The sequence below is a fragment of the Ascaphus truei genome, chromosome 2, assembly GCF_040206685.1.
Source record: "Ascaphus truei isolate aAscTru1 chromosome 2, aAscTru1.hap1, whole genome shotgun sequence".
Classification (NCBI taxonomy): domain Eukaryota; kingdom Metazoa; phylum Chordata; class Amphibia; order Anura; family Ascaphidae; genus Ascaphus; species Ascaphus truei.
Window position 1 is genome coordinate 140,046,353 of NC_134484.1, and position 19,651 is coordinate 140,066,003.

The following is a 19,651-nucleotide window of genomic DNA, read 5'->3' on the forward strand; positions in this document are numbered from 1 at the left end:
AATCACGTTGGCCTGCTTATACGCTCCCAGCGAGAAGAACACGATCTTTTTCGATAAGTTTTTCAGAACCCTGAACTCAGTAGCCCAAGGGAGCGTCGTGCTCGCGGGTGACTTTAACATAGTCATGCAACCGCACATGGATAGGTCAGGGGTCGTGGGTCAGTACAACAAAGGAGCGGGTGTATCTTTGCGCCGGGGCCTCAAGACCAACCAGTTGTCAGATATATGGAGGGAACTACATCCGGCAGACAGGGATTACACTTTCTTCTCTCACCCACACGGCTCGTACAGCAGAATTGATTACTTTTTTGTGTCCTGTCAACTGGTTCCTAAGGTTACCCGAGCAGGGATCCATGATATTTCATGGTCAGACCATGCACCAATAGAGCTAAGGTGCAATAATATCCGAACTGATAGACCTGGGACGAACTGGAAACTTAATGAATCAATCTTAAAAATACCGGAAATATGTGATGTTATTGGCAACGAGATTGACCAATTCTTCAATATCAATACGGGCTCTGTTGACTCACAGCTTGTCCTATGGGAAGCCCATAAAGCAACGTTACGCAGCACGTTAATAAATATCACAGCCAGACGAAAGAGAGAAAGAGAGTCCAAAATTATCAATCTCCAAAACAAATTACAGACTTTCTCCTCTAACCATAAAAAGAATTTAGACCCCAAAACCTTACAAGAGGTAAAAGATGTCAAAATTGAACTTAACATGCTACTAGCTTCCAGAGCTGACAATTCACTGAGTTGGTCAAAGAGAGAATTTTACGAGAAAGCGAACAGGCCGGATACAATGCTGGCCCGCATGCTAAAGGACAGGCAAGCTAAGTATAACATCCAAGCTATACGCTTAAAATCTGGTACCCCCACGTCTAATCCTCAGAAAATTGTAAACGAATTCGGCTCCTTCTATGAAACACTGTATAACGGTGAAAAAGTGGCACATAACTCTACAACGAGCGGTGCCCTAAGAGATTTCTTAGCCAGCTCGGAACTAGGGAGATTGACGGACACTGATAGAGCAGTTCTGAATGCTGACTTCACTATGGAAGAACTATCTCAGGCCATTAAAGAACTGAAGCCATCAAAGGCCCCTGGGCCTGATGGATTCTCAGGGCTTTACTATAAGAAATTTATAAAGCTGCTCGCCCCAAGGTTGCTCCGCATGTTTAACGCTATTTTAGCGGGAGCCCCCATCCCCAAGGAGATGTTAAAGGCGTCAATATCACTAATTCATAAAACTGGGAAAGACCCGCTAGACTGCAAAAGTTACCGGCCTATATCATTAATTAACACTGATGTTAAATTATACGCTAAATTATTGGCCAATAGACTTAGTCTCATCCTACCCAGACTTATACACCCAGATCAAGTCGGATTTATCAAGGGCCGGCAAGCAGCGGATAATACACGACGATTTATTGATCTGTTGGATTTGGCAAATAGTAAGGCAACTCAAAGCATGTTGTTAAGTCTGGATGCAGAAAAAGCTTTCGATAGGATAGACTGGCCATATTTAAAAGAGACGCTTGCGACATTTGGCTTTGGAGATCGGGTGAGTGAGGCGATTCTATCGCTGTACTCTGGCCCCACCGCCAGGGTCATACACCAAGGCTACCCCTCTCTGCCATTCCAAATAAAGAGTGGCACGAGACAGGGCTGCCCATTATCCCTGCTTTTATTTGCCCTATGTATCGAACCACTGGCGGCACAAATCAGAGGAAACCCAGACATCTCAGGGTTAAACGCATACTCCCAGACCCATAAAGCGGCCCTGTATGCGGATGACATCCTCTTGATTATCACAAAACCCCTTACATCCCTACCAAACCTCTTCGACCTACTAGATCGATTTTCTAAGGTCTCCGGCTTCAAAATCAATCAATCCAAATCGGAAGCCCTCAACATCAACCTCCCTAGACACATGGAGAAATTACTAAAATTAAATTTCAAATTTAATTGGCAACAAAACCACATAAAATACCTGGGTGTCCACATCACCAAAACTGTAAAAGACGTGTACAATGCAAATTACCCCAACCTGATTCGGACCTTAAAATCTGATTTACGGAAGTGGACATCCAAAAGGATATCCTGGATTGGACGTATCCATAGTGTCAAAATGAATTTACTCCCCCGTTTATTATACCTCTTCCAAACTCTCCCAGTGCCACTCAGTTGGAGGGACTTGCACTCACTTCAATCTGAAATATCCAAATTCATCTGGGGAGGTAAAAAACCGAGAGTAAGTAAATTAAATATGAAAAGATCTGTGGCGGCGGGCGGCCTGGCTGTACCCTGCCTGGTATCATATTACAAGGCGGCACAATTAAGTCAGATTGTACAATGGCATTCTAACCCAAAATTAAAGAGATGGGTGGAATTAGAAAATGCTGCATGTGCACCTCTGGAACTGAGCAGCTTAATTTGGTTACCTAAAACGGCGCGAAAATTTACCGCCATGCCGCTCTCCTCGATGACCAACTCAGTGTCAATTTGGGAGTCTACGAAATTTCGGCATTCCCTTACGACAAAAAATTCTATGGCAACACCCATTTGGAATAACCCTGATTTCGCTCCAGGTCTATCAGTCAGTAATATCTCAATCTGGAGACAGAGGGGCTACAATCGGATTAGAGATATGGAGGGTCACGACAGAAAAATCAAAACATTCGACCATATCAGGGAAGAAAAAGAGATCCCTCACTCAGAATTCTTTAGATACCTCCAGATCAGGGCATTTTATAACAAACTTGCCCCATACCCCCTATTAACATCTTTCGAAAAGCTCTGTCTGGCTGAGACCGACACGAAGGGACTTACATCTCAGCTATACGGAGAAGTGATCAGTTCTGGTGAACATGAGCAGCAGATACCCTCATTCCGTTCTCAATGGGAAACAGATCTGGGAGAAAACTTAGAAGATGAAGAATGGAGCGCCATATATATGGCCACAGCGAAGAGCTCCATATGCACCACGCTCAAGGAGAACGCATATAAAGTCCTAATGCGATGGTACCTCACCCCACTGAAATTATCAAGGTTTGTGCCGGGTTCCTCTCCCCTGTGCCCCCGCCAGTGCGGAGGAACAGCCGACCTGTTACATATGCTGTGGTCTTGTCCACGGATCTCTCCACTGTGGGAGGCGATTAGACATTGGATACAGAGACTGTTCGATCTCACCATTCCCCCAGACCCGTGGTTGTTCCTACTGAACAGGCCATTGACGGGCCTTTCCAAAACAAATAACAAACTAATTGCCCATTTTGCAATTGCAACGCGGTGCGAGATCGCAGCATTATGGAAACAATCTGATATTCCAACCATCCCAAAGATTCGGAATCGAATTTGGTTCATTTGCCAGATGGAAAAATTAACGAGTTTAGTTAATGATACTGGTGACAATTTTCTAAAAGTCTGGACGCCTTGGCTGGCACAGACAGATATCCCGGGGATTGAGAGGTCCTCTATATGGCTCTAATAACAGTAGGTGCGTTCTCCTTGGGAGGGGCTTACAGGAAGTATTCTATTCACCCAGGACCCCTTATAGCAGCATTATAACATAAGTAATAAGAGAGACGACTAGCTTACAAACATATGGGATGCTTAGCACGGAGCCACGTGTCGCACCTACTACCAACACACTCCCCCTACCTCACCCCCAACCTACCCCTTTCCCCTCCCCATCCCGCCTCAACCTTCTTTTTTTTTTTTTTCTGTGAGTATGTATTGTCTCCCCTTTTAAGTTGAGTTATATGTGTCTGTTTGTCCATTTAAGTAGAGTCGGCTTGGACTATATAGTCCACACCAAAGTACCCAGAAGACCGGGTCCCGAAGCACAGCAGGGCCTCGTTGTTACTTATATAATTGTTAAAATATTGTTTGCATACAAGACAAAAGTATTCTGTAATGTATTTTATGCTGTCTTGATTCAATAAAATTTAAGTTATAAAAAAAAAAAAAAATGATATTATATTGATGTATTTTAGTTGTATACAGGCATACCCCGGTTTAAGGACACTCACTTTAAGTACACTCACGAGTAAGGACATATCGCCCAATAGGCAAACGGCAGCTCGCGCATGCGCCTGTCAGCACGTCCTGAACAGCAATACCGGCTCCCTACCTGTACCGAAGCTGTGCGCAAGCGGGGAGACTATAGAGCCTGTTACACATGCGTTATTTACATCAGTTATGCACGTATATGACGATTGCAGTACAGTACATGCATCGATAAGTGGGAAAAGGTAGTGCTTCAATTTAAGTACATTTTCACTTTACATACATGCTCCGGTCCCATTGCGTATGTTAATGCGGGGTATGCCTGTATAGTATATATTGCACATTTTTGTAGTGGTAGTATGTTAGGACTATTTAGTATATATTTATATACATATAGCCAATAAAGAATATGACTTTTGAGCACATTCACATGTCCATTATCACCTAGCATACAGAGCTCCCACTGCAGCAAGGGATTCTGGGAAAGGACATACAAATGAGCACACGTGTCACCTTTTGCTGGAATATCCATTCACATGGAGCCCATTTAAGCTGATGCATCGCTGTTCACACAGCTTTTAAGCACAGCATGGAACTAGAAAAGCAAGTACAAACCACTCACAGACATGTTTCAACCTTGATGGGTATCATCAGTGTGAGGTTGGTTTATACTTGCTGTGCTTAAAAGCTGTGTGAACGGCTGTAACGGTTATGCTCACCACAAACCTGGACCGGACCGCAGGGCTGAGGTGGGAATAAATATACGCAAACCTTAGACCATGAAGCCGGATCCGTGTTGCGAATTCCGTGGTCAAACGTAGCCGGGTCAGGACTGGTGAAGGCAGGGTAATCAGTAGACAAGCCAGGGTTAGGGCAGGCGGCACAGGAGCGGAGGCAATCAGCGTGCACCGGAAGCTGAGGCACGCTGATGTCAGAGGCTGGGACAGGAAGGCCTGCATCTGATGCAGAGTGAGGGCCCGGTCGTGACCGGTAACCATCACCTTTTGTTTCCCCCCACCCCTTTGGTGGCCCTGACGGCTGCATAGGCCGGGCCCCTGACCCACAGGGGCCCGGATGCCAACTCCAGCAGACTCCCCCCCCTCTTGGCAGCCCTGCTGTGGTACCCTACTCAGCAGACAAAATTGTAAATTATCCAACCACCATGTTTACGCCCTCACAACAACAGGTCCATGACTGGGCCTTAGAGTTCCAAGAACCTCCGTGACAAGTGGTCGCAGTGAGTGGAGTCCCTGCCCTCACCTCAATGTTTGCTGTGCGCGACCAAGAAAAAGATCTCCCGGTATGAATGATGTCCGGATCCTCAGTAGGAAGTATGGCCTAACTCACCAAGGGAGTGCTGTGTTATTGGTTACCGGGCAAGAGATATGCCCAGACAATGCCCCCCAGGTTATATACCTGCCATTTTTTTACCCACCATAAACTGTATGTATGTATGTATGTATGTATGTATGTATGTATGTATGTATGTTGTGATGCCCACACCACGTTGTGGTCTCTTTTAGTCCCAATGTAAAGCAGGAAAGACTGTAATTCTTTATATGGGGCTTATTTGCAGGGTGTAAGGATCCGCGCTGCGGGTATACCCGCTTCCAGCGCTTCCTTACCTGGTCTCAGTGCTGCCCAGGCTCCCCGGCGGCATGCCTCTCTCCTCGTGGCCCCCTCCACGGCCGTTCCTGCACTTCCGGGTCGCGCGCGTCACCCTTGCGGGTGCGCGCGGACCCAGGCTGCTATTTGCTGGCGCCGTGCGCCTGGCACCTCCTCTTCTGCAGCTGCGCGTGCAGTGCGCGCTTCTCTGCCCTGCTCCCGCAGCTCCACCCCCAGGCATGTCTTCCCTATCGGATCCTTCCCCGGGCCACTCCTCCGCTCCTCCCCTCACCTCAATAGGTCCCAGCCTCCCAGACACTTCTACCCTTCCAGGTCCTCCCTCGGGCCGCTCCCCCATTCCTCCCCTCACGCTAATAGGTCCCAGCCTCCCAGGCACTTCTACCCTTCCAGGTCCTCCCTCGGGCTGCTCCCCCATTCCTCCCCTCACTCTAATAGATCCCAGCCTCCCAGGCACTCCTCCCCTATCAGGTCCTCCCTCGGGCCGCTCCTCCATAACTTCCCTTCCTCTGATAGGTCCCAGCCCCCTATTTAGTCTTCCCTCACCATTATCTCCTTGCTCTGCATAGCTTCTGTACCTTGGTGCTGTCTTTTGTTGCCTGGCCCCCTTTGTCTTTCAGTTCCTGTTCCTGTCCCTGGATATTCTGCTGACCTCCCTGGATTCTGACCCTTGGCTTTGGACTTCGTTTACGCTGCTCTCTGGTACCCCTTGGATTGGCTTTGGACATTACTACCCTGCTGACTTCTATATCCCCTGGACACGGCTTACGGACATTCTACTACGCTGCTCTCTCTATCCCAAGACCACCAGCTTACGGACACTCTACTATGCTGCTCTCTCCATCCCACAACCACTGGCTTACGGAATTTACCTTTCTACGCTGGAGATGTCAAGTACGGTAAAACTAACTACCTTTGTTACCAGGACCATCTACGCTACTTCCACACTCCGGCTGTGCCCCCGTTTACTGCTAGGTGTGTGGTATTACTCCTTTCCACCTCAGTCCCGGGGTCTCGTCTGGCTTGTGGGCAGGCCGAGCGTTACACAGGGATTAAATCATACTAACAGGCCCACCTTCCCTTTATGTCCAAACAAAACATAAAATAAGCTCCTACTCCTCTTAGGAGACTAACTGTACATTCAGCTTCAAACCCTTTCTAACGACAGCTGGCCAACTATACTTGTTCCCAGCTTAAAACATGCCCTGGCATATGCAACAATGTACACAGTCTCTGCACACAAAAATAAAGTGTTTTGCTTATCTTAGTCCATTGGAGCTGATGTCCCCGCTTCAGCGCAGCCTCGCATCCTTTTCTTCTTAGGGGAACCCAGCCCCATGTGAGCCCAGAGAAACTCTCCTCTGTATGTCCACAGTCAAGAACAGGACATTCCCGCTTCAGCATGGTCTGTCGCCCTTTCCTTCTTCCCTCTGGGATTCAAACTTCCGCAGATGGGGAGGACGCTCCTCTGTCCCCCTCTCTGGGATCAGCAGTGTCAATCTCACTCTCTGTGTCACTCTCAGCAGTGTCAGTCTCCTGTGTCTGTGTTAAAACACTTCTTTGTTCATTCAGCCCAGGCTGATTAATTAGTCAGCAGATTCATCAGCCAGGGAGGATTAACTCTGTGAGCTGGAAAACACACTTACTGCACTGTCCCAGCACCTAGAGATATGTGATGGTATCACAATGTATATATATATTTATGTGTGTGTGTGTATATGTAAGTATGTATGTATGGGGGGTTATAAGTATTTTTTATATGTATCGGTTAGGTGGTTTTTTTGTATGCATTTGGGGGGTGGGGGAGGTTATATATATTTGGGGGTGGGGATTTTTTTGTATGTATTTGGGGGTGGGAAGTTTTTTGCATTGGGAGTGGGAAGTTTTTTGGTATATATCTTGTGGGGTAATTGTGTGAGGGGGAGGTAATGAGTTAGCGTGGGGTAATTGACTTGACGTAGGGAGAGGAAAGAGGGGGTGAATGAGGAAAGGAGGGAGTAAGAGTGAGACGCAGGGGAGATAAATACATGTGAGGTGGGAGAGTGAAAGGGTGTGAGACAGAAGGGATAGAGATGCATGGGAAGAGGGGGGGAAGAGGGGGGGGAAGAGGGGGGAAAGAGAGGGGGCTCGTGATGTGTGAAATGGGGGAGGGGGGGGCAGATCGCAATACTGCCGACACAGGGGGGGCTGCTTAAAATGTTTGTCCTGGGCCCCATGATTTCTGTTGGCGGCCCTGCACCCCAGGTCTGAGATCTCAGCAGCGCCTCAAATTGTGGCTAGTGTGTGTGCGTTGCTTTGCCTGTGGCTCAGAGGAGGCCTGAGCCTCCGCTGCTGGGAGCCTGGGGTGTACCTAAATTGTCTCTTGGTAGCACCTCCACCTGTACAGGATCCTACTGTGTGGGATATCCCTGGTACAGCAGCCCATGCAATAAACACACTCAATGGTAAAAGTAACAGTTTACTGCATGAAGGAAATAATGAACATACTGTGTATGTATATATATATATTGTGACAAACGGCTTACTCCGGGGCTCTGCCGTCTGACCAGGACTGTTAGAACACAGTCTTTTAGGGTAGGTTAAATGACGAGGTGTAACGTGCTGTTCCTTTAAACAGGCTACTGCCTGGTTTATTCAGTCCCAGGCACAAAGAAACACAAGCAAAACAAAAGCCTGCTCACCTGAGCAATAACTTAACTGAGGTTTTTCCTGACTAGGATTGGGGCAGCTTATCCGCTTCCAATAAACAAAAATAAGGAACTTTGCAATTTGATAAAGGTACAAAATGATTTAACCTGTTTGGGGAGAGGCTTTTCCCCTCTCTGCTTCCAGCAGCCTTCCTGCCTCCAGTCTCTTGGGGACAGGGAAGAGGAACCAGGAAATCAGCCATAAATACGTGATTTCTAACTAGCAGGACAGGTGACAGAAATCAGGCAGCAGACAAACTCTGGTCTGGATCCCTCATCTCTCAGTTCCAGCACTTGCCAAACTGTGGGATGAAGTGCATGCATTCTGAGGCTGCACTTTTCAGAAAACAGGATAGAGACTTTTCAGTATCCTGTGAGCCCTATATATGGAATTTATTACCATACCCTGGTTTCTGTCACAATATATATATATATATATATATATATATATATATATATATATATATATATATATATATATATATATACACAGTGGTTGACAAATCACCAAAAAATCTACTCGCCACACAAAAAAATATACTCGCCACCTAGTACCAAACGTGTGCTGCTTGGGCCAATATTTACTCGCCCGGGGCGAGCAAATGTATAGGTTTGTTGAACACTGTATATATATATATATATATATATATATATATATAAAACCACAGCCACCCGGTCACGCACGACCGTACCCTCCAACGCCCTTTGTGTCCCACACTTGATACACAGTCCCCAAAGTACTTAGGGCCCTTGGGCACCCAACCACCCTGGTGTTCACAAGAAGCCACCCACCCCAGTGTGTGAGACAGTGCTGCCCCACTAAGGTATATAGTTGGTGCACTTGATGAGGTGAGGTACCTGCCGGCTGGTCCCACACCCGGTAACGCCACAGCAGAAGAAAGGATCCACTGATCCAGCAACGGTTGTGGTCAGCGATGAGTCCGCCTCCGCATTGGGTGGTATCCAGTTGGTGGGTCCCACACTGCAGACAGTCTCTTATAGGTAGCTCCTTGTCTGGTCCCAGACCAACGTAAGCCAGGATGCAGCTGCGTCCTGGCTGTGTCCCTATGCTGGTTCTACAGGGACAGTATCCTTAACTGATGGGCCTGTCCCTGCAGCAACCACAAGCTGTAGTGAGTTGGGGCCTAAGGGGGTCTCTGGCCTAGTGCAGGGGTCACTGATTCCCTACACACGCACACCCTACCCTTCTGGTGTCCCAGCTCTGACTGGCGTGGCTGCAGCTCGCAAAATGTATCTATATCCTCCTGCAAGGGAAGCTGCAGCCCTATTGACTGTTGCACGGCATGTCACTGCAGCCCCTGGGGCTGCTGGGAGTTGTAGTTCCCCATGAGGAGCCTATTCCCTAATAGCTACCGTTACTGCTGCTCTGCGCATGCGCACGCAATCCAAGATGGCGACCCCACTAATCGGGTGCGCCGTGAAGCTCCCGGCGACCGGTTCACCTCTCAAGCCACCACCGCAACCTGTTTGCGAAGGTACCCGGGCGCTATCTCTCTTTGTTATATCTAATGTGCAGAAGTATAAAAAGAATGGTGTAATACTGCCTGTAAATGGTTTTCGGGTGGTATCCTCCTGTGACTCGAAACCCCAGCAGGATCTATCCAGGACCCTTATAGTTAATGAATACAAAAAAGATGGGGGAGCACAATGGTCGGAAACAGGCAGTGTTATATAACTAAAGTGAAGCAAATGTAACCTGAGTAGGTGTGGTAGCTCAGGTGTCTAATGTCTAATTGGGAGGGTGGACACACATGAGTGTATGTGTGTTGGTGTAAAAGTGGAATAAAGGTATATAAGACTTACACGGCCTTGTGTAAGCCCAGTCGCATCAGAGTTTCTTTAGGAGTCCCGTGTGCTTCTGATGAGGCTTTTCTTCTTGCGATGCTGGTTCTTCTTCTTGTTTTGCAGTCCACTTCCTTCTTTGGTTCACAGTGCCGCTCCAGGGGAAATTTCCTCTCGTGTAAACAAAAAGGAGGATAGGGTTAACACATATAATTGTACACACGTCAATGAGGGGGGGGGGATGGTGTGTTTATAAACCACCAAGATTTGTATTATATAATATAGTTTAGCACTCACACGGGCTAGTGTGAGTGTAATCCTATCTTGGTATCTTGTTCTAAAGAAGTTGCCCAAATCAATATCAGGTAATGAAAGGGTAGGGTATGAAGGTATTAATAATAAATATATCACAATACTCACACGGGCCAGTGTGAGTACACACTTCTAGCGGTATCTTGTTCTTTTGTTCCAGTAGTCACCGATGGTGAAGATGGGGTTTAACAAATAAAAGACACTAATGTCTGGGGGGTAAAAACTATCTTTAATAAAACATAAAAAATAAAAACAGAAACAAACTCAGAATACAAACGATTCTGTGGAAAGTGAATGCAAGGGGTAGGCAGTGTGGTGTATAGTTGTAGGGGGTCTCTCTCTTCCGCGTCCGGATGGAGAGCTGCAACTTCACCTCTGCCTCCTCTGTAGTGTGCTTTGAAATGTTCCAAGTAGAGAGCAACGCGTTTCGTCCAGGTACTGGACTTCCTCAGGCTCTGTGTATGTGGTACTCCTATTCCCAGCTTCTTTTATTCTAGGTTTGGCCAATCGTGGCTTAGATGTGGTCTCCGTTCCGCTTTCTGATGCGACGCGGCGTCGCCATCTTGTGAAGTTGCGCGCACATCCCATCCTCTATTGGTGTTGCGCGTGTAATGAATTCTGGGCATTAATAAAGTTATTCATTGTTGAGGGGTCGCGTGTCTTGCTGTCATAGGCAAGGCAGCCCCATGTCCTTAGTAGTGTCCATGAATGTCTCAATAAAGTTTGTTATTGAAAAAAAGATTTGAAATTGAAAAAAATGAAAAAAAGAAAAAATGACGATGGGAAAGTTACGCACATATTCCCCTGCATGCAGTATAAATGTGTGCTCCATTGAGGATCTTTATGTGTTTCTCCTTATGTTATGAAGTCTCAAAAGGGATAAAAATAACATAGAGGGTGTCAAAGATATACCTAAAATTGCTGCTACATAAGATACATTATTCTGTACCATATGTCTCTCGATGTGGGATTAAATAAAATAGTATATTTATAATAAATAATGTGTTTTTATTGTGTACTCATTTTGTAAAAAAGGGGTGGTCTTGTTTTTAAATTTAAAATGAAAAATATGATTCAATATTGGTTTTATCGATTTATAAATAGTGTATGCTCTAGTGTGAATTGCCTAATAAGGTGATAGACATAGTTGAGTCTTGTGTTGATAAAAAGTGATTGGTGTTTAAAGTGCAAGGTGTTTAGGCTTAATTTGATTAAATTAAATTAATTGATCTGTTTGTAAATTAATTGAGATAGTTTGTGGATCAATAGGGAATGTATAAAAAATGTATAAAATATATTATCATTTTAATAAAAGGTAGTAATTTAAATATTTAAAGTGCAGTGTGATTAGGGTTACTTATGTGAGATTAATTCAAATATCTATTTAAAATTGGTGAAAATAGTGTTGATAGTGATATTCCACGGTTTAATAGTGAGCAACATGCTAAATTAAAATCCTATGTGAGTAAGTATGACGGGTGGGATATCGTGTTCTAAGTGTGTGCCATCCAAGTTTAAAATGGACTACTGAAAAGGGTGAGTAGAATTGATAATGCCTGAAGCAAGCTAATATATATATTTAAACAAAAAATATGTCTAAAAATGAAAACAAACAATGTCTAAAAATGAAACGGGAAAATGGTCCCTATCCTTGATAGATCGGTGCAAAAAAGGGGGGGATTTGGATTTTTGATAGGATTTTGGAAAAAGGGAAACAATTAGGAATCCTAAGCGACAAAGAATGGGGCTATGTTCACCAGGAGAAACCCATTTTACCGGTATTTTACTTTTTGCCTAAAATTCACAAGTGCATGGAGAAACCACCAGGTAGACCCATAATATCGGGCATAGGGTCTTTAACCCAGAACCTGTCGGAGTATTTAGACTTCTACCTACAGAAATATGCCGTCAGAGGGAGATCATACCTTAAAGATACCACTCAGGTTCTAAATCTCCTTAAAGATATAACTTGGCAGGAAGACTTCACGTTAGCCACTTGCGACGTGAAGTCGTTGTACACATGCATTCAACACACAGATGGCCTCAAAGCAGTAGAGAATGCCATTAGCCAGGACACTGACATCCTAGAAGAACAGCGTAGCTTCATTATTGATAGCATTAATTTCATCCTTACGCATAATGCTTTTTGGTTCAATGGCCTGTTCTACCTCCAGATGTGCGGAACTGCGATGGGGACCAGGTTTGCGCCCAGTTACGCGAACATTTTCCTAGCGAGCTGGGAAGAATCAAACATTTGGTCTAACAACCCCTTTAGCGCAAACCTGGTCTCATGGCATCGCTATATAGATGACGTACTGTTTATATGGAAGGGGGACGAATTAGGACTGAGGGATTTCATTACACACATTAATCAAAACAACGTCAACTTAGAGTTCACATCAGAGCACAGCAAGGAAAATATCAACTTCCTGGACCTCAACATATATATAGAAAATTCAGTAGTTAAGACAAAAACATTCTTTAAACCAACGGATGCAAATAATTTTCTAATGCCGAGTAGCTGCCACCATCCAAAGTGGTTAGACAACATACCGTTTGGTCAGTTTCGGAGAGTCCGAAGAAATTGCACTGATGATAGCACCTTCAGAGATCAAGCCGATATTCTGAAAGGCAGATTTCTTGAAAGAGGCTACTCTCAAGAACTCATAGAATCAGCAGTAGCCAAAACTAATTCACTAACACGTAGCGACATGCTGATCTCAAAAGCGAAACAGGGCAATACACACTATCAAACCCCGTTTATTAGCACATACAATGCAGATGCCATGAAAATCCAGAAAATAATAAAAAAACACTGGCATGTGGTATTACAAGACCCTGTCCTCAAAAACAATGTCCCCAATGTCCCAAAAGTCATATTTAGAAAGGCGCCATGTATTAAACTCCAATTAGCACCTAGTGTCTTTAAGAAAGAGGAATCAAAAATTCAAACCTGGTTACCCCCAGTAAAAGGCTTCCACAGCTGCTTTAATTGCAAAGCATGCAAACAAGCAGCGAAGGGAAACAAACTGGAATTCACGTCAAATGCCACAAAAGAAACGTTTAAGATAAATCAACATTTAGACTGCCGCACGGACCACATTGTTTATTTATTGTCCTGCCCCTGTGGACTACAGTACGTGGGCCGCACTTCAAGACCTTTGCGAGTCCGCGTACTGGAACACATGGGAAATATAAAAAGACAGCTAATGACACACAGCGTTTCCAAGCACTTTAGCTTATTCCATGAAGGCAACCCAAACCTTCTGACATATAAAGGAATAGAGAGGGTAGACGTTAATTGGAGAGGTGGGGATCGCCTACGTAAACTTTGCCAACGAGAAACCTTCTGGATATACAAATTAAAAACATTGATACCCAGAGGGCTCAACATAGACATAGATCTGGGGGCATTTATGTGAGCATCCAGGCTATGGCCCACATACTCCACCCTCTGGACAACATCTATGTTTAATCCATGGCAATAACTAACCTACCTTTCTCCTCCAATAAACAGATACTTTCACTCAAGACTTTGAAATTCCCTCTGTTCATTAGGATTGGACTGTTTTAACCACGATGTTTTTTAAAAAACGTAGAACATTTTTTATCTTATGGAATACCCCCCCTTTTTTGCACCGATCTATCAAGGATAGGGACCATTTTCCCGTTTCATTTTTAGACATTGTTTGTTTTCATTTTTAGACATATTTTTTGTTTAAATATATATATTAGCTTGCTTCAGGCATTATCAATTCTACTCACCCTTTTCAGTAGTCCATTTTAAACTTGGATGGCACACACTTAGAACACGATATCCCACCCGTCATACTTACTCACATAGGATTTTAATTTAGCATGTTGCTCACTATTAAACCGTGGAATATCACTATCAACACTATTTTCACCAATTTTAAATAGATATTTGAATTAATCTCACATAAGTAACCCTAATCACACTGCACTTTAAATATTTAAATTACTACCTTTTATTAAAATGATAATATATTTTATACATTTTTTATACATTCCCTATTGATCCACAAACTATCTCAATTAATTTACAAACAGATCAATTAATTTAATTTAATCAAATTAAGCCTAAACACCTTGCACTTTAAACACCAATCACTTTTTATCAACACAAGACTCAACTATGTCTATCACCTTATTAGGCAATTCACACTAGAGCATACACTATTTATAAATCGATAAAACCAATATTGAATCATATTTTTCATTTTAAATTTAAAAACAAGACCACCCCTTTTTTACAAAATGAGTACACAATAAAAACACATTATTTATTATAAATATACTATTTTATTTAATCCCACATCGAGAGACATATGGTACAGAATAATGTATCTTATGTAGCAGCAATTTTAGGTATATCTTTGACACCCTCTATGTTATTTTTATCCCTTTTGAGACTTCATAACATAAGGAGAAACACATAAAGATCCTCAATGGAGCACACATTTATACTGCATGCAGGGGAATATGTGCGTAACTTTCCCATCGTCATTTTTTCTTTTTTTCATTTTTTTCAATTTCAAATCTTTTTTTCAATAACAAACTTTATTGAGACATTCATGGACACTACTAAGGACATGGGGCTGCCTTGCCTATGACAGCAAGACACGCGACCCCTCAACAATGAATAACTTTATTAATGCCCAGAATTCATTACACGCGCAACACCAATAGAGGATGGGATGCGCGCGCAACTTCACAAGATGGCGACGCCGCGTCGCATCAGAAAGCGGAACGGAGACCACATCTAAGCCACGATTGGCCAAACCTAGAATAAAAGAAGCTGGGAATAGGAGTACCACATACACAGAGCCTGAGGAAGTCCAGTACCTGGACGAAACGCGTTGCTCTCTACTTGGAACATTTCAAAGCACACTACAGAGGAGGCAGAGGTGAAGTTGCAGCTCTCCATCCGGACGCGGAAGAGAGAGACCCCCTACAACTATACACCACACTGCCTACCCCTTGCATTCACTTTCCACAGAATCGTTTGTATTCTGAGTTTGTTTCTGTTTTTATTTTTTATGTTTTATTAAAGATAGTTTTTACCCCCCAGACATTAGTGTCTTTTATTTGTTAAACCCCATCTTCACCATCGGTGACTACTGGAACAAAAGAACAAGATACCGCTAGAAGTGTGTACTCACACTGGCCCGTGTGAGTATTGTGATATATTTATTATTAATACCTTCATACCCTACCCTTTCATTACCTGATATTGATTTGGGCAACTTCTTTAGAACAAGATACCAAGATAGGATTACACTCACACTAGCCCGTGTGAGTGCTAAACTATATTATATAATACAAATCTTGGTGGTTTATAAACACACCATCCCCCCCCCCTCATTGACGTGTGTACAATTATATGTGTTAACCCTATCCTCCTTTTTGTTTACACGAGAGGAAATTTCCCCTGGAGCGGCACTGTGAACCAAAGAAGGAAGTGGACTGCAAAACAAGAAGAAGAACCAGCATCGCAAGAAGAAAAGCCTCATCAGAAGCACACGGGACTCCTAAAGAAACTCTGATGCGACTGGGCTTACACAAGGCCGTGTAAGTCTTATATACCTTTATTCCACTTTTACACCAACACACATACACTCATGTGTGTCCACCCTCCCAATTAGACATTAGACACCTGAGCTACCACACCTACTCAGGTTACATTTGCTTCACTTTAGTTATATAACACTGCCTGTTTCCGACCATTGTGCTCCCCCACCACCGCAACCTCCCTGACTGCTGCAAGGTCCCCCGTTGTAGCGGAGGTAAGCGAGGGGACTGGGGAACCTCGGAACTGGGGGAAAGACCCTGCTATACTTAGTTAGATACATCTATTTGTCTCTTACTTTCTATTTTCAATTGTCCTAATATATCAACTGTCACACATTATTAATCTTGTTTAGCATATGTGCAAACAAAAAGATTGGTCAAATAAAATTACATACACATATAGGCGTTCTACTTGAACTCACTATATAGCATAGCAAACTGTTTCCTGGCCCCTTTGACAGTGAATGGGTTAAATATTACATGTTGCCTGTGCAGTATTTTGTTTTATCTGTCCGTGGTCTACATTCTTACTTAAGCCCCAAATAAATATTTGTTCTCTCCTCTTTACAGTTATGTTATTGAGTTTCTGATAACCTTAGTAGAGTTAGAACAGATCCTTGGTACTACCTTAAAAATCTAAGATTTGTCAAATAATTTTTCTGGATCCAGCTACACCGATTGATTACCTAGTCCAGAAATCCATGGCTTTAGTAAGTTAAAAAAAACCATTCTTCTCAGAGCTCACGAAGGTCCAAATTTACTTAGCACCCTAAAAAGATTGCAAGTGAAGAGACCATAAGATGTCTTCTGGCGTCAGAGAGTGTTTTGTGGCATAGCGTTGCTTAGTAAACATAGGCCAGGCTCTCCATGATGAACTCTAACAATCACATCACAAGTCTAACAACTAAATCCCCTTATGCCTCCAATTCAGGTCCTTTTAAGCTACAGTATACTCTGAATTCATCCAAATGTTTTCTGATCATTAGGTAACTCAAGCATCCTTTTCCTTTCTGTCACTTTTACTGGCTGTGTATATTGCTGTTATGGTAATATATTGCTTTGCTATGTTCCATAAAATAACGTTGAGGTGAGATTTTCTGTAAAATTCTATCTTTAGCTTTCCCATCTTCCTGCTGCTGTAGGTGACATAAGAATTACAACCATTATTGTTGTCAAGCTCAATAAAACCACTCCAAGTGGCTCAGAGAGATAATTTGTCAGAGCCTCTAGTGCCATATTGAGAAATAACATGTCATATTTGTTCTGTGCTGAGGAGGCCACAGAGAGAGTTAACTACACTAGTTTGGGAATTTTCACAATCTTAAGTGTAGCCCCATTTCTTATGCCTAAGGGAAACTACGCATGCTGCTATACCTGTTTGCTCAAAGGAGGCCTAAGGCCGAGCTCACACTGCCTGCTACGGCAGTGCGCTTCCATGCACTGTCATCTATTGCACTTAGCCTCCCAACATACCACTTAGATTGTAAGCTCTCTGGGCAGGGGTTTCCTTTCCTATTGTCTGACTTTGCTGTGCTTATTGTATTATTACAACTCCCAGTGCTGTATTGTCTTTGTAAAGCGCTGAGTACACTGTTAGCACTATGTAAATAAAGTTATACAGGCATACCCCGCTTTAAGTACACTCACTTTAAGTACACTCGCGAGTAAGTACATATCGCCCAATAGGCAAACGGCAGCTCACGCATGCGCCTGTCATCACGTCCTGAACAGCAATACCTGTACCGAAGCTGTGCGCAAGCAGGGAGACTATAGAGCCTGTTACAAATGCGTTATTTACATCAGTTAAGCACGTATAAACTGATTGCAGTACAGTGCATCGATAAGTGGGAAAAAGGGAGTGCTTCACTTTAAGTACATTTTCGCTTTACATACATGCTCCGGTCCCATTGCGTATGTTAATGCGGGGTATGCCTGTACATACATACATACATACATACATCCCCTTTGTGATAGACTGAGCGGCCTCTCACTCAGCCAGGAAACACGGGGGGAGGAGATTTTAATGGCATTGGAGACAGCAAGGAGAGGAGGAGACAGATGAGATGAGTAGGAGAGGAGGTAGTATGCCTAGAGGAGCAGACACAATAAGGCAGGTGAATAGAAACGGAGAAAAGTGTGCAGCAAAAATAAATTCAGGGATAAAAATAAAAAAGCAACTAGTGCAATGTGACAGGCTCAAATAATGAGATCCCAAATACCCAAATCAGAAGATGTGAAGTATACCCATATAGCAAGTGCACAGTGACATGTACAAAACCTTATAGGTGGAAAGAGAACGTCTGCAGTTGTTAATTACGGTAGTGGTGGCTCAGCACCACTCAAATGCTAGAGGAAAAAGAAGACAAATAACAGCGCACAACGCTCATAGTGAAGTAAAATCTAATATAATACAATTGTCATAAAAAGGGTAAGTATTCTGCATACATCAGAGTAGTTCTTTTAATCATTTAATGTTACAAGACATGGGTTACCACTGGAACAGACGAGATGGATGTCCGACGTCGTTTGGTCTGTCTTGGAACGTGACTGGGACTCGGGAACAGGACTGGGACTCGGGAACAGGACTGGGACTCGGGAACAGGACTGGGACTCGGGAACAGGGAAACAGCGCAGGCAGAGGCATGGAGTGCAAAGAGAGGGGAGGGTGCAAATTGGAGCAGGACATGATGGAGAGAGTAAGGTGGGGAAGGGGGGACAAGACACAGCAAGAAATTACAGGGGGGGTTGAAAACAGAGAGTAATGTTTAATAAACTTTCAGAACTCCCAGATTGGCGTATGCAGGGCCCTGCTTCTCGGCGTTTTGCTTCTGTGCGATCCGCCAATACGGGGGTACCGAGAAGGGGGCCGCCATGTCTGTGCATGCACAGAAGGGGGAACGGCCGAGTTCGTGCATGCGCAGAAGGGAGGTGGCCGAGTCTGCGCATGTGCAGAAGGGGTAGGTAAGATGGAAAATCGCCGGTCGACATAGCAAATGCTATGTTTCGCTTTTCGGCATTTTTCACTTTCCGGCGGTGGCCTAGAACGGAACCCGCCATATCAGTGGGGCCCTACTGTATGTGTGCATATATATGTAGCCGGGACCCCTATATCACCAATTGTTGTTGCAGTGTGGGAGAGTGCTGCAGTAGCGAACGCTCCGATATCGGAGGTGCCGTGTAGAGGGAGCGGTTAGCACAGGCGCAGGATCGGCCCGGCAGGAGGTTGCGCATGCGCGGGCATAGTGAATAAAGCCCGCGAAAGGGGAGAGCTCTGATAGGAGGGAGGCCGTGGGACTACGGGTCCCAGCAGCCCCGCGGACCCTCGTGACACGGGAGGACCAATGAGATGCGAGGAAGGGAGGAAAAGGGGTCGAGGGGCGCGCACGTGAGTCAGAGCTAGCGGTGCGAGGAAGGAGAAGGCGCTCCGGTGTAGGGAGGCATTCCGCCCCTACCTAGGCCTCATACCCCAGGCCCAGTTAGACCCTGAGCCCCAGTAGTGTGAAGCTGAGCTAGGGACTGGCCATTGATAGGTTCCGGTTCCCTTATTGTGTGTGTGATTGCTATCAGGACAGTTCCAAGACAGCGGGAGGTCTGGGCTCAGACTCCGCTGCCGTGCT

General features: G+C 44.5%; 1 protein-coding gene across 1 annotated transcript in view; it reads left to right on the plus strand.

The window, feature by feature from the left end:
* LOC142488145 (uncharacterized) overlaps nt 1-16,674 on the plus strand; it is a 38,447-nt gene extending 21,773 nt beyond the window's left edge. The window contains exons 3-4 of the mRNA XM_075588518.1: nt 12,101-12,642; nt 16,605-16,674. Of these exons, the coding sequence (XP_075444633.1) occupies nt 12,101-12,642; nt 16,605-16,674 (612 nt within the window). The remainder of the gene's footprint in view (nt 1-12,100; nt 12,643-16,604) is intronic.
* The last annotated feature ends 2,977 nt before the right edge of the window (nt 16,675-19,651 follow it).